General features: G+C 37.1%; 1 protein-coding gene across 1 annotated transcript in view; it reads right to left on the bottom strand.

Moving 5' to 3' along the window:
* The window catches only part of EYS (eyes shut homolog), an 830760-nt gene that overhangs the window by 56946 nt on the left and 758366 nt on the right, over window positions 1–15448 (bottom strand). Inside the window, exon 41 of the mRNA XM_068678264.1 lies at window positions 374–546. Coding sequence (XP_068534365.1) covers window positions 374–546 — 173 coding nt within the window. The remainder of the gene's footprint in view (window positions 1–373; window positions 547–15448) is intronic.

Here is a 15448-nt window from a genome sequence, read left to right as displayed (position 1 = left end):
TTAGAACGGTTTGCCCAGGGAGGTGGTAGAGTCACCATCCCTGGGGATATTCAAGGAAAGGCTGGACCTGGTGCTTAGTGGGTGATATCGGTAGGGGTATGGTTGGGCCAGATGATCTTGGAGGTATTTTCCAACCTTTTCTATGATTTTGTGATTTTTCTGTCTCCCTTCCTGTTTTATGAAACAACATGCAGAGCAGGTGCTCAGCTCAGGCATTCTTTGCTTGGGACAGGGCATTGGGTAGGGAACAATGAAAGTGGGGAAGTGGTCACTTCCAGTGTTTTGTCTTCAAAGTACTTAACTTGTTTCTTACCATAACTTCTGTGAATGATAAAAACATTGTTGTAAGAAAGATGAAGCATACAGTTCTTACCATCACTGCAGAGGATGCCAGATCTTCCATATGGACACAGGCAAACAGCATCTCGCCCGGACTTTGGAAAACATGTAGCTCCGTTTCCACATGGATTTTTATCACAAGTCATGAACTGGCAGAGCTTTCCAGAGTAGGGTTTAGGGCATTCACAAAACCAATTTTCTGCATCACTGGAAAATTTAAATTAAAAACAAAACAAAAAATGTAAACATATTTGAGAAAGGATGGGTTTTATTCTCACAGAAAATCAGTGACATTTGACTTATGAGTGTAATATATTTCTTTGTATTTGTCCTCCTATTTTTTTTTTTCTTGTGTGCCTGGCATTGGAGATGTCAGAATGTTTTCTGCGTGACTTGAGTTGACAGGTTCTTTTTTTTGTTTTATATTTTAATTTAGTTTTCCTTTCATGGTAAAACACATGACTTTTTCTGATGAGTCTCGTTAGTTATTTGTGCTCCTGCTTTCATAACATGGTCAAAATAACAGCTAAAGAAAAATATCTCTTCTATCATGTCACAGAAAAAAAGGAAAGAAGGAAAAACAAGATACTCAAAGGTACTAGTTTACTTTGCAAACCATTTGTACATTCAGGTATTACCTACAGGTCTTGATAACACAGTAAAGAAAAACTGAAATATGAATACTTACAGTGGTGATTATATTGAAAGTGAACCAGAATAAACAGGAAATATCTCTGCTTTCATATATCTTATGTTCTCAACTATGAAAAAAAATATTAGAATAGACAAGGGAAAAAATAAGTGCCAATAAGTCTCAAGGGGTAAGAATGTGCACATTCTGTTTTTATGAAGTATCTTTTTAGTATGCAAGGACAGCACAGTGGTAGATACAGTCTGGAAATAAAAATCAAATAGGAATACATGGAGTGTAAGGCATTCCTGTCTACCACTTGGTATAAATATCATTTCATTAAAGGCTTTATTTGATTTTCCCCTTGTTTTATGTCTGAAATCAGATGACAGCTAGATAGGTCAGTTTATGTGATTACTACACATTTTCAGTATTGAACAGAAACATGTCTTATACTTGATAAGGTCACATGTGCCCATGGGTATGAATGCAGAAGACATGATGTGAGCTATGTCAAACCACAGCCATTTTATTTTTCCTGATAATAGTATAATCATTAGGAATTTCAGTGGTGATATATGAAACAAATGTGATTTTTAAAAATGTGTCCGCTGCTTACAGTATCCATGCAATCGGGTTAGAGAAAATAATCTGGCTCTGAGAGAACTGCTGCATTTTTTTTTTTTAAAGGAAATAAGTGAGTCTTGTGACAGCCTGTGCATAGCAGTTGATTAGTATATTTCTAAACTGACCACCCGCAGTTCTGGGGAGCGAGAATCTCAGCTGGAAAGTCTACCAGAATGAATCTCATGAATAATGCCTCCAGACACCTTTGCAAAAGAAAATTGCTATCAGCTGCAATAATAAATTTCTGTGTGTAGCCTATTCTATTTATAGATCTGCTGCAGACACTGGGACAGGAATGTAAATGAGGTACTGGGATGCCTTCACTTGTGCAGCATCAAAAAGCCTGCTTTCAGCTGTTTCAATATCATCATTACATAGTTTAGCTAATTGAAAAAGCAACAATAAACTGAATTATTCCTGGAAATCTACAATTGACACTGATGATCTTCTCTAAAATTAGTTATCAAATGTGTGTGTTTCTTTGTAGAGGAGAAGAAAGATCATCACTGCTGACTGCCAAAATACAGAGACTTTAGTCTTCACCTTTAAAAAAAAAAGAAATGTAATATATTGCTTTATTGAACTATGTATATCAATATTTGTCATTTCTTCTGTAGTCTTATTTTTAGTGCTGTACAGAAGATTAAAAATAACAAGACTCACCAAAAATGGTGAGGAATATATTTATTATTATAAAAATGAGAAATGTCCTAACATTTTACTGTTTTTAAAACAATACTGTTTTACCATTTACATCAACAGTAAATACAATAACAAAATATAATAACCCTAATGACAAAGAAGGGTGATTCCCAATGAGGCAAAGAAAACAGTTTTTAAAAAGTTCTCCAAAATAACACAAAGCTTAATATTTTCAAGCTTTGTGATTATTTTGTTTATTCAGTGTTAATCACACTGAATAAATATTACAACCAATTCACAAGAATTAGTGTACTGAAATACAAAGTCCCAAATGACTTATTATTCTCTCTCGAAGCGGTCTGTTTCTGTACTTGGTTTCAAAAAGGACAAGGTCCCTTATATTCTGCTGAATTAATTTCAGCTGGAAGGAGCACAAAAATGCTTCAATGACTAGGTAGTTTGCTTCTCCCAGGTGGTTTTCACAATTTCATGGTATCCTGCTATTCTTTATAAATGCATGAAGAGAATGAAAAGGGGCAGCAAATCTGAATAGTAGTATCTTTTGCTTATACCATACACCAATAATGGCTCCTAGAAAAAGTCATTGGATAATTATAAATGTGGGCTGAATGTATAAGTATTGCCCAGTAGAAACACTGTGGAAAATACCAGAATTTTGAGGCTGCAACATTGGAAAGAAATTTAGAATGTTTTGAAGAAATGTTTCATGTCTACATTTGTGTTTCTGTTCAGATCCAGAGAGTGATTTTGAAGCTAATCTCTTTGTTGTCCCTATTTGAAGTGCTTTGGAGTGATCTGAAGAGTACATGAACTCCGTTTCAGATGAACCCAACCCATAAGACTGTCTCACACCTCAGGTACTCCAGCTGCTAATGGGCGTCCATGGCATGGGGTCAGACCAGATTGTGTGTGTTAAAGCTCCTTGAAACAAGATGTAGTAAGGATGTTGTCCTCAGCACTTATGTGCCCTGTAAAACTACTCCTATTGAACTGCATTATCTGCTAATATAGACGCAGATTTACAGATGCAGTCCTCAAAAGAAAATCAGGCAGAGATGGTATATATTATACACATAAAAAAAAGCCCCAGATTTTAAACTCGGGCTACTCCTGAAGTAGATAAAGAACAAAACGAGCATCCAGAATTGTATGAAGGAGGAATGTCACAATGAATGAGAGAAAATGGGAGAAGAGAGGAATACCATGGAAATGGAGTGGAAGAGACAAGAGCAATACTCCTAGGGCACTGTCACTTCATGTCACCAGCCTTACGGTATATGAAGTAGCATGCGTAGGGAAGATGAACTGTTCTCCCAGCTTCTTACAGTCCTCTTCTGAAATGGTAAGGGGTATACTTTTCATTACTATTTCCCATGTTAAAATATTTCTTTGATCTTTGAGGTAGACCTTGGCTTGGAAAGAAAATCATCAAGAAGCATGTGCAAGATATGACATGACATTGGTAATTCAGTAATAAAAATTCTTCCCCTTGAATTTTTACTGGAATCATCAATGCTCTGAGCTAATGAATTAACTCAGTGCTCTGAGTTAATGAAATCAAAGTTTTGCATAAGAGTGCCACCTTTGGGATGACAACACAATTTTTGATAGCTTAGTGTTTTTAAATTTTGCACAATGCAGAGGAAATTATTATAACGTGATAATACTGTCACAGCGGTATTTAATCACAGTTTTTGACTTTTAAACTAATTCCCTTTTTGAAAACAATATTACAATTCCTCTGTATAACGTATCACAGACAGCATTTATACTACGGTGATGCAGTGGTGTGGTTCTCCAAAGCACACTACAGTCTCCTATAGGCCTGTGTTTCTTTCATCTATAAAGGTGGAATACCGCTACTTACAGAGCCCACAAGTGTTCTGTGATCCCCACTGAAAGCACTGCACGTGCCATTTGCCTACCTGTATGTGAGAGGGCTTCCCTGAAAGTGAATGCACGCAACACCCTTTAATCATGACAGTGCTAAAGTAAGAATTTAAAAAAATGCTTGTTGTAGTGGGTTCAATATTTAATGATGCAAGTTCTTTTACTGCTATCACTATATTATCTGAGATAAAGATATAAAAATTGAAGGAAACAGCTTCCCAAGCTACTTAAGTTAATAAATAATAGATACAATTCCATTTATTTTAAAGTTATTACCATTATTTATTACCACTGCCATTAAATAATAAAAAAAAGGAAACTTAAAGGAGCATCGTAGTTTGCCAGTTTAATTTGAATTACACTTCATGCAAAGACTTGTTAAATCTTCTTTTAGAAAATACTTGGATAATGTAAAAGCGATTAGGTTCTTCTTCTGAAAGCTTTGTGTAATAGACAAATCCACAGAAACTCATTGCAACCAGAAGGATAACCGTATCTCATCAATAATCTTAAAAATATCAAAGGACAATACATAAAAGAGGCATTTCTTCCTTGTGCACAGCAGGTGATTTTCTAGTATATAATATATCTGCCAATCTTTCCTTGTATTATACAGCTCCAAAAATCAATTCAGCTTTCCTGCTGCTTTGGTACTTTCAGCCAGGTTTCCTCAATTATGGTATCTTCTCTAGATCTGAGTGCTTTTGTTAGCTTTACTGTTTTGAATCCTTTTTCCCCTATCAGGAATTATTATTCTGCAAGCTCTGGTGATTCACTTTAAATTTCCTTTCCTTTCACTGAAAGTACTTTCTAAACTGTTTCTCTTTGTATAAACAACTACTGACAAGCTCTCTTTAAACCAAGTCTAAATCACTTGTGAACAAAATTGCTTTTGAAAACTCCTAGGAAAAATACTTCCAGATTGGTTGGGTGCACTCATGAAAAAAAGGTTTTGCTCTAAATTTTGTTTGAGGCAGGTTTACTCTCACTGTTATGCTGGTTCTAGCATGGACTAAATGGCCCCTGATTCTACTGCAGATCTCACACTTAAGCTGTATCTCCAAATTCTTTGATCCATGTTAAAAGTATTAGAGTGGGAAGGATCCATTTTCACTTCAAAATGGAGAAAAGGAGTGACAAAAAGGTTTCAGCACTCTCTTTGCCTGCTGCCAATATACAAGAGACCCTTGCATATAAAATCGTTCAGCTCAAACGAAAAAAAATATTATAAAATCAAATTAAGAAAGTTAATTAAACAGATGCTTAATCCATCTCAGGCAAATAACAACAAGCATCTGCTCAATCTTACCATTTTTAAGCATATATGAGCTTCTTCAAACATGAATACACTCCTGAAATGATACCTAAGCCTCAGAAAGTTCACTGAATTCATGTTGGTGTTACTTACATCATGTTGGTGAAATACTGAAATCATGTTGGTGCGAATTACATGTATTAGCCCTTCCCCAGTCTCCTCAGACTTTTCAATTCTTTCCTGTCCTTGGGTTGTATGGGACAAATGGTAAATAGATGTTATCATCTGCTAAAATGTATTTATGAAAATGAAATATAAAAAAAAATGCTGAAAGGCAATGATTTTGATAATTAAAAACTAGCACTTTATGGAACACAGACAGGACAAAGTAGACAAAGTAGTAGACGGATCTCCAACACATGAAAGCAAAATGCTGCATAACTCCTATTTGTCCTTTGAAAATCTCTCATAATTCTTCTACGACAGCAAGTTTGCAATCACTCCCAGCAGTGCCCTAATCAACCTTTGCTTCAATATATTTACAACTTGCAAGCAGACTCACCAGCACTGTATCCAAAACAGTAGTGCTGAACATTAGCATGTATCATATTGCTTCTTGCCCTGTTTTCATTAAAGTAGCATTGTATACTATTAATCATTTCTGTTAGAATTTTACAGAAATCTTTTAGCACAAAACCATTAATCACTGCAACATTAGATGAATTTATAGCTTGTAGAACTATGTAATTTAGTAATTTCAAAGGTTTCAACGTTTCCTCACAGAGCAACTATAGTTTGTTACACTGATTGTGAGATGGATAATAACAAAATTGAGGAACAAAACTGTGAATAATTTGTAAAATAACAGCATTTATTTTAAATTCACAGCATAATACTTTTGAACTATAAAGGGTTTAATCTAAATCCAGAAACAGCAGACTGTAGAAAGAGATATAATTTGTGTAAATCCAGTATTCATTATGCTTTCTTTCTCAGTTTCTTCCTAACAATTTTTTCCTGTTTCTAAACCAGATTTTTTTATTTATGCAAACTCTATCCAGCCCATTGTGAATTCAATTTATGGAAAGAAGTTTTCATAACCACCTCTTCAGTGCTGTGTCGCTAGTTCTTCTACCAATTTGTAACTCCAATAATCAGTGGCTCAGCATTTTCTTATCCATTTAGCACCCATTACCTTTTGTGTTTGAAAAACATTTCTAACCATAAGCAGTTCATCATCAGTACTTTCTTAGAGGTTTGGTCTATGTACAAGGCTTGGAGCCAGGAATTGGTAGGAATTCACACAAAAGTGTAAGTTAGGCTTTGAATTTTCACTGTTCTCACAGCAAATGGTGCTGTTCACACAATTACTTCCCAATACCTCCTGTATATTCAATTGGACAACCTTCTTTTTAATCCTAGGTGCAATCTCAAGTTATTCTAGTTTCACCTCAGTCTCTGAACTTCCTGTTTCTATCTTAAAAAAAAAAAAAAAAAAAGATAATTTCAAAATATGCATGCAACAGGTTAACACAATAATACTTTTCCAAGAATATTTTAACATTAATGAGGTCACCATATCTCTCCTGTTTGATTATTCAAAGCTTGTGTGTGATTTCTCATTTTTAACTGTATTTATTTATGTTGGCTATCTATGTATCTGGGAGCTTGCTGTTTTCTTCTGATTCTTTCACGTGACATAAGAGAAGGTTTCCTCCCTACAAACCATGCCTCAAAGCAGTAAGCATTTGTGGTCAAATATTCTCTGTGTTTGCACAGTGGCTAGTGAAAAGTAGCCCCTTGTTCCTTCTGCCTACACATCACAGCAAATATGATTTAAAACATAACATATATTAAACAAAGTATTATATATATATATATACGTATATATATATATATATATACACATTACATACATTTTGGATGTCTAGCCTCTGTCTTTCTTCCTCCCTTTCTGAGATTCACTTGCTTTCCCACTGTACTCCAGATGTCTTCCTGTACTATCAAGAATAAGAGAGGGGAAGAAAGCCACAGACACATCTCCTTGTGCATCCTTTCTTTGGGGTGCCCCAGCTCCCAGAAGCTGGAAGAAATCCCCGCAGCACAGGATTTATTTTTATACAATAATTGAGCTGTGCAGGGTTAAAGAAAACTTCGTAGCTTCCCTCTGCCCACGGTTCTATCTGAATATCTACAATTAATTCAGATTATGCTCATTCTTTAAGTGACATCAAAAGTAGGTCACAAAAATGGAAAACAAAAAGAATTAGGAACACAAGCACATTTGAAGGACCAAATCTTCACCTGTCTACCAATTATTATCCTACTGCAAATTAAAGGTAACATATAGCAGACTGCACAAGCCTTTTACAAAGACTAATTACCTAAGCTTGTACAACTTCTTGAACGTAAGAAGTGTAATAGAAGTGCTGAGTACCAGAACTACTGACAACACTGATTGAAGTCAAAAGTCAGCAATCACTGTGTGCTTTCATTTACTTTTACAATATAGTTTTTATCAATAGCTTCAGTTCTGTCTTGTAGTCTGACCTTTTACTTTGCCTGCTGCCTCAGCTTTGAATTTCACACATTTCTGGATGATGGCTATGAATTATGAAGGGTATAAGGTGCCCTAAAAACTGTGAAATCAAATGCTTTAAAACCGAGAGTTGGCATTTTTCAAACGTGCAAGAACTACCACAGTTAGAAATGTTCTATTCTTGAAAATTGGCATAGCTGGATGACGTACCAGGCTAAACTAATGCAGATAAACTTTAATCTAATTAGCACAGTTACCAGCTGTAGCAAAAACATAGCAGGATGTTTCATCCTGACTGCTAATCCGTCAGGGAAAGCAGGGTATGTTCTCAGTTTACTAGCACGTATTGACATTACTATGAATTCTCTCTTCATGTAAATTATCTTGGTTGTTCCTTTTCTACAGCCATTATCTCTTTATTTTGTTTTATAGACATGCCCTTTGTGTATCTGTAGAAATGAGCACAGAGGGAGCTGTGATGCTTGTGGTCGCACTTTTGTTTTGAAGTTAGCACATAAAGGCAGTGAGAGTGCCTAAGGAAAATGGAAGAAAAATGCATAGAAAAAACTAAGACAGAGGCATAATGCAGAAGATAGAGTACCTTTTAACCCTTTCTATTTACTTTCTTCTGTCAACTTATAATAAGCATAGTTGCCAAATCCATATCAGCTGCAAAATCGATGTAAAAATTTCTTCCTTTGATATCAATACTCCTACCAGTAAAACACACATTAGAGCTAGTTAGCATGATCTGCTGTTCAAACAGTTTGGCTAACAGATTGGGGAAGACATTTAAACATCCTGCTTCTGGACACAAAAGGACTTACTAATAATGCTAGTAGTGCCTGGAGTTTTCCTAAACTTCTTGGCTCAGTTGGTTAAATAGGGATGGCTCTACAGAAATCTGTGGTGCTCCTGAAAAGTCACAGCTTTGGATGTAGACTGTAACATACAGCAGGAAAAATTATAATTGGAAATATAATTGGGAGTACTCATTTTCTACTTCTAGACTGCTTATGCTTTAATATTAAAATTATATTGACAAAGAGCAAAAGTGACTCAGGAGTACCAACTAGAAGCTGAGTTCTCACTGTTTCTGTTATGTCCCTGATCAAAGGCATGGGTGGGTACCTACTGCTTGCTCTTAGTCCAGACCAAAAGATTTACTCTTGCATTGCTGGCTGCAAAGAGGAAGTGAAAAGTACTCCCAAAAGTATTCTGAAAGACTCTTGTGCTTAAAGACTAACTTAGAGCATGGCCTGGAATCTAAAGTTTATTTGAGACCTATACCAAAAATTGCACTAGAATTATGAGACAGATATGTAGAAATTAAAAATACAAACAGCACTCTGCTAACCAAATGAATTATACAATTATGAATCAAACGAAAACAACTTCTCTGTTAACTGATTCCATTTTCTGACATGCTTTGTAAAGGCTTTTTAAGAGGTTCAGGACTGGAAGCAGTTCCCTGGAGTTGAGGTCCCCAAACAACTAAACAGCTTTCACATCAAAGAGCATGTTTCTCTCGAATTCTACCCGTGACTGAATCTCCAACACAATAGCTTTTAACTTGTTGAAGCATCAGACCACTGTGTGAATGTTCAGTTTGTGTCTGAACCAGCTGACTGGTATCATGAGGATCATAATCTTCAGCACAGTAGCAGATGCTTTAATGCAGACAAAAATCTCCATGAAACCACTTAGCAACTACAGAAACTGGTAAAACACCTGAATTCTTTGATGTTAAGTCCTGTTCCTTGTTTGAAAAGAAAAAAAAAAAAAAAAGAAAAAAAATGTTGCTTTCTTTACTCAAGGGCTTGAAAAGCTAATACACAAAAATATATTGTGTGACAGCAGGATGTACTATAAATCAAATGTCTCCAACATCAAAATACAAATCTTGTATTTGTGTGCACAGTCAGAAATCAATTTGTGTGCATGTGGTATATCGATGAAAAAGGTGAAAGACTGGAATTTCTTCTTGTTTTCACTTTAATTTTTGGATGTAATTTGTGAAATTATGACTTGATATTCACTTCGAACATTTCATACATGATCTATATAAATGTGGTATGCCATCCTTGTAGCACCATAATTTGTTAGGACAATTTGATATTGATTCACCTATGAAATAACAACTTATCAGATCTTCACCTGCAACTGATACAAAGCATGGCTGGTTATAAGCATTTATTAATCTTTTTTTTTTCTACTGGATTATTTTAAAATATAAAATCAGCAATCATAATTATTTCGTTAGCAAATTCCTTTTACATCCCCCCTTCCTTCTGTATTTGCACTACCATTTCTTTTTTAAGGTGTCAAAGAGATGAGTGACAAAGCTGTTTTTAAATATGTTAGTACTCTTAACATTTTAATTTGTCACACAGCAATAATACTCAGGTCACAATGGTATTTATGGGAAGGGGATCTCTGGCAGTGGTTTCTGCTAATGCAATTGAACACAAAATATCTTAGTTGGGATTTAATTTGTATTGTGATCATAAAGAAAGCAGGAACAGTCTGTGTTGCAGCTGTAAGAAACTGGCTTGAGTCCTCTAAGACTGTGCAGTGCATAAAATCTTTTCCTATAGAAATTTCTGTAGCTTGAATGGCTGCCTTTAAATGTATTTTCTGTGTGTAATATAATTCTGTGTCTGCTAGTATAATCTAAAACACTGCTTATGCCAAGGTATCATTTATGTGTTTCCTATGTTCCAGCAATTGGATTTATGCTAGACTAAAAATTGCAGCACTGGAAGAATGGAGTGATTCATTGCTGGAGTGTTTCTATGGCAAGCCTTTCTCTGCTATAATTGTTCAACTCCACAGGTGGTAGCTATGGCAGCATCACTTGTGCAGAGAGAATATCACACAGTGTCTGTTCTAAGGAAGGTAAAATTTGTCATTGCTAAAACCAATCTTACACAGAACAATGCTTATATATATGGCATTAACTACACTGTTGCTATTAAAGACTAACCCGTGTACAGTGAGAGTATCTGTAATAAAACCTGTAAGCAGAAAAAAGAACTAATAGACAGACTTTGTAAACAAACATTATTTGAAGCTGTCCAAGTAAAAGTTATAAGTAACATACATTATAGAAGTGGTTAACAGGGCTTAAAAAAAGTCTGTAATATATACAATTGTAACTCATTTTTTGGAATATTTGTCTGTTTTGTCTAAGGGTAACATTTCTCTTCTGATTGGTGTAATTATGTCCCAAACACGCAAGCTAATATATTTTACATAGGACTCCATAAATTTAAAATTTTAGGGAAGACAAAGAAAACATAGCTTTTGTGGAGCCTCTTTTACACTCATTTATCAAATATCTTTTTGTATACCTAGCTAAGATCTGCTGCTTATGCAACACAACAAGATGCAAGGAGCCCTAGCACGAGAAATTCATCTAAAAATCACCTAGCATAAATCATACAGGATCACAAATCATTCATCAATCACCCCTTCATACATCACCGCCTGCCAGAGGATAGCCAACGGTGTGCCCTCACTCCTTAAACAGTTTCAGCCAGTGCCTAAAATAGCATTATGTGCTGCTTTATGAAGGTTAAGTATCCTGGAGAAAAGGCATTGTCCTCTTACTACCCAAGCTATTAAAAAGCCACATCCTCCATTGATCATCATTTCAATGAGTACCTTGCTCTGCAGTCCGTGTGTTCCTGCCTGTCAGGCAGTGCAGCTCTCTGAAGAACACAACCTGCAGCACATTGCTACCACCTGTCATATGGCAACAGCAGGGTTTTTCCAAATGCACTCCAGAGGCACTGTGAGAAAGCCCTAAATCACACTTTATTGAACCCAACCTGATGAAAAGCAAAGCAAAACAAAACAAAACAACAAAAAATCCATCTCACTGTCCTAGAAGAAATAAGCACAATGTTCACAGAGGCTCAGAGGATTCGCAGCTGTGCTCTGACTTATGAATGAAAGCTGGTGATCTCACAGCAAAAGAGTTGTGGTTGATGAGACAATATTGTGCAACCTTCCTTTTTGGAGATACAAAAAAGAACTGGTGATCTATCTGACCTGCACTTGGTGATGTTCCTTCCCAACTCTCCAAAGAACCTCAAAACCCTTTCTTCCTACAGGCAGACAAAGCCGTGCTCCCTTTTAGCTTACCTGACATGTACTCTTGAAAATCAAACTTTTTGCTTCTAAGACCTTACTTGTGGCCAGGATACACTGACACTGGGCTACGTCTCCTCATCTGAAGCAGTGAGGAGTACTAGAGACTCATGTTATTTCTACTTTTGCTACTCTAGCAGTGTTTCCAAAATTAAGAATTTTAAAATGTTGTAAGAGGCAAAGAGAAATGAGGTGAAAAGTGAAAAGTCCAGATATTACACTCCATCACATTTGGCAGCAAAATAGAAGAGTAAAAAGATTTTTTCCCCCTAGAGAATGTTTTGTATTAGACATACTGATATTTTTTAAGCTAACCTTTACAATTATTTTCCTGTAGTTATCACCATGACACTTCTGTTGCTGCAAATATTTCACACTGATGAGATGTCTGCTTTGTGACAGATATTAGAAAAAACACTGGTTAAATTTTCCTCTGAATTTTATGCAAGATTTGAAAAGCATGAGATTTTTTTTTTTTTATGGGAGCTGGCACTTGCTAGAGAATAGCCAGATCACTCATGCCTTAAATTTAAGTCAAAGTTTGTACTTCATTTGTTCATAGTCTCTCCTTCCCACAACAGAAAGAAGCCAATTGCTGCTGAAGGGACAAACAGTAAGGACACTCTCTAAATCCTAAACTAGCCACAGGGCATCATACGTAACATTGTCTGATTTTATACATTGCTCCATTACCAAGGTAAAATCTACTGCCTTATATTTCACTGTTCACAACTATTGCAACAGACTAGAGAACAAGGCCCTCTACATTTTTTCCATCTGGCTGTGCTGGTGTTGGTTAGGATGGCGTTCGTATTATTCAGAGCAGCCTGTAGGGTGCTGGTTTTTAGACTGGTGACCAAAGCAGTCCAAACCGGCTACGTCCCTGTGCTGTAGCTATGGTTAAGCAGTGTTTGCACACCTCCAGGGTTTCCTCTGCCTCTCTCTCTGCACCCCAGCACATAGGTTGCAGGTGGGCAAGAGACTGGGAGGGGGACAGCCAGGACAGCTGACCCAGGCTGACCAAAGGGATGTCCCACACCACACAACACCATGCCCAGCTGCAAAACTGGGCACAAGGGAGTTTTCCCAAAGGTGCCACTGCTCAGGGGTGGCCTGGGCATTGGTCTGCTGGCGGTGAGTGCTTACTTTTGCATCACAGTTTTTCTCTTCCTTTTTTCCCCTCCGCTTATTAAATTGCCTCTATCTCAACCCATGAGTTTTCTTGCTTTTGCCCTTCCAGTTCTCTCTTATCCTGCTGGAGGCAAGTAACCCAGGAATGGGGTGGGGGCTCACCTGCTGGCCAGGATCAACCCTCTGCAGTGAATTAACTAACAAATCCCAAATGGGCCCACAAGTTATTGTAGCAGGAATGGCAATACAGTCACTCTGGAGGAGTTTTTATTTAGCAGGCTATTCAAGGAGAAATAATGTGGCCCAAAGACTGGAAAATCTGGACATTGCAAGGGACATTAACTTCCTGCAGTTCTTCCCTATTTTGATAACAACACACATTTGTCAGCGTGAGTTCACCAGCAGGTCAGGGTTTGTGTGACAACCAGGCTGCAATGCATTTAATCAAGGAATAGATAGTAGAAATCCTGCATATCCTTAAAGGCTTTCATATTTTATTTTGATCCTGTCTCTGCTGGCTCACAGAGCACAGCAGCTCCTTGCCTGGGCTCTGTGATGACAAACACAGAAAACCCAGCCCCTGGAGTCAGTACAAATCCCAGTGTCATGCCCACAGAGCTGTGAATATGTCCTTGATGTTGACACGAAGCGGGGGCGAGCAGCACACCTAAATACACAGTTCAGTCTGGCTTAGGGGAGTCCTTGAAAGCCAGGAACAAGAAGGATTGCAGGGCAGGAAGGCTGCACACTACCAGGGGAGTCATAGGAGATGGGAACAAATGCCATTATCGAGCCATTTAGTAACTCCTACGTTTGCTTAACATTGGTGAGCTTCTCAGAATAAGTGTTCTCAACAAAATTTTTAAGGGTGAGACCCATGAGGAAGGTCCAAAACACACTAGGGATGTGATTCTGCTTGGGCATCTTATGATACTTACAAATATTAGCTTTGAGGAGGAGGCAGTATTTGTTAGAGTATTTCAGAGTGTTCTGAATTAGAAAATCCATTCCTCTAATGGCAAAGGATAGGCAAAGTTCTGGGCATGTTGATCTACACTGGTTGCTGGGTGTGCCTACTGTCCATGACCAACAGCATCTAACAGTAACTCAGGATCGTCTCGGGAATTTTAAGCAGGTGAACCAGCAAATTGCAATGAGCTGCAAGCAATAATACTCAGCAATGTTATACCTGGTCCAATTACATACACCAGGTCAGACCAATGCATGTGTGCCAGTGTCCTGTCTCAGACAATAGACAAAACTGGCATCTCAGAAAAGAGGATGGTTATAAGGTAAGCATTCAGTGACATTCATCTTCTAGTGACCTGAACCAAAGCATATCTTGAATCAGAGCTGATGTCCTTGTGTTTCACAGTCCTTAATAGATTTTTTTTTTCACCATGAACTTATCCAACCACTTTATGAATCCATGTAACCTTTGAATATCTTCACTGTGTGGCACAGTTTCACAGCTTATGCATGAATTATTATCTAAGTATCTACTGCTCAGTTTGAATTTGTCTCCTTGCTTCATGGGATGCACACAAGTTCTTCTATTAGAAGATGAATAGTTATTGTCTATTTGCTTTCCTCACATCTCTCTTGATGTTGTAGACCTCTTTCATAATGCTCTTTGAACACCTCTTCCACACTGGAGAAGCTGAGGCTGAACATCTGTTGAATGAAACACTCCAGTCTTTCAATCATCCTTGTTGCCTTTTTTCCTCTGACCTCCCTCATTCATCGCCCTTCTTTTTGAGATGAGAGACTAAAATGAGAAAAACAATGTGGGGTAATGGTGCCCTGCCAATTAATATTTGTGCACCAAGATTTTTATTTATTTATTTCTCCTAAGGTCTACTCTTTGCTTTCTTAATTGCTACTGAGCACAGAGCTGGTGCATCTCATAGAGTATTTAAAAACTGTTTCACAGGATATTAGAATCTCAGATGTTCCCAAACTTCTTCTGAGTGGCAGCAGCTCATTCAGAGCCAACACTTCAATTGGTAAAGTTAAGGTGTTTCCCTCTTTTAAAATGTGTTTTCCTTCTCAGTATGCATGAACTTAATTTATATTGGATTTCCAACCACTTGTATTACTCAATCACTTAGTATTATGAGAGCTCTTATATAGTTCTTCTCAGTTGTCTTGAATAGCTAAGGATCAGCCTTCAGAATTAAAGAATAAGGCAATATGAGCAAAAGACTATAGTGGACCT

The sequence above is a fragment of the Anas acuta genome, chromosome 3 (assembly GCF_963932015.1).
Source record: "Anas acuta chromosome 3, bAnaAcu1.1, whole genome shotgun sequence".
NCBI classification, from domain to species: Eukaryota; Metazoa; Chordata; class Aves; order Anseriformes; family Anatidae; genus Anas; species Anas acuta.
The sequence above is the reverse complement of the archived record's forward strand: the minus strand, read 5'-3'. Positions and strand labels throughout refer to the sequence as shown.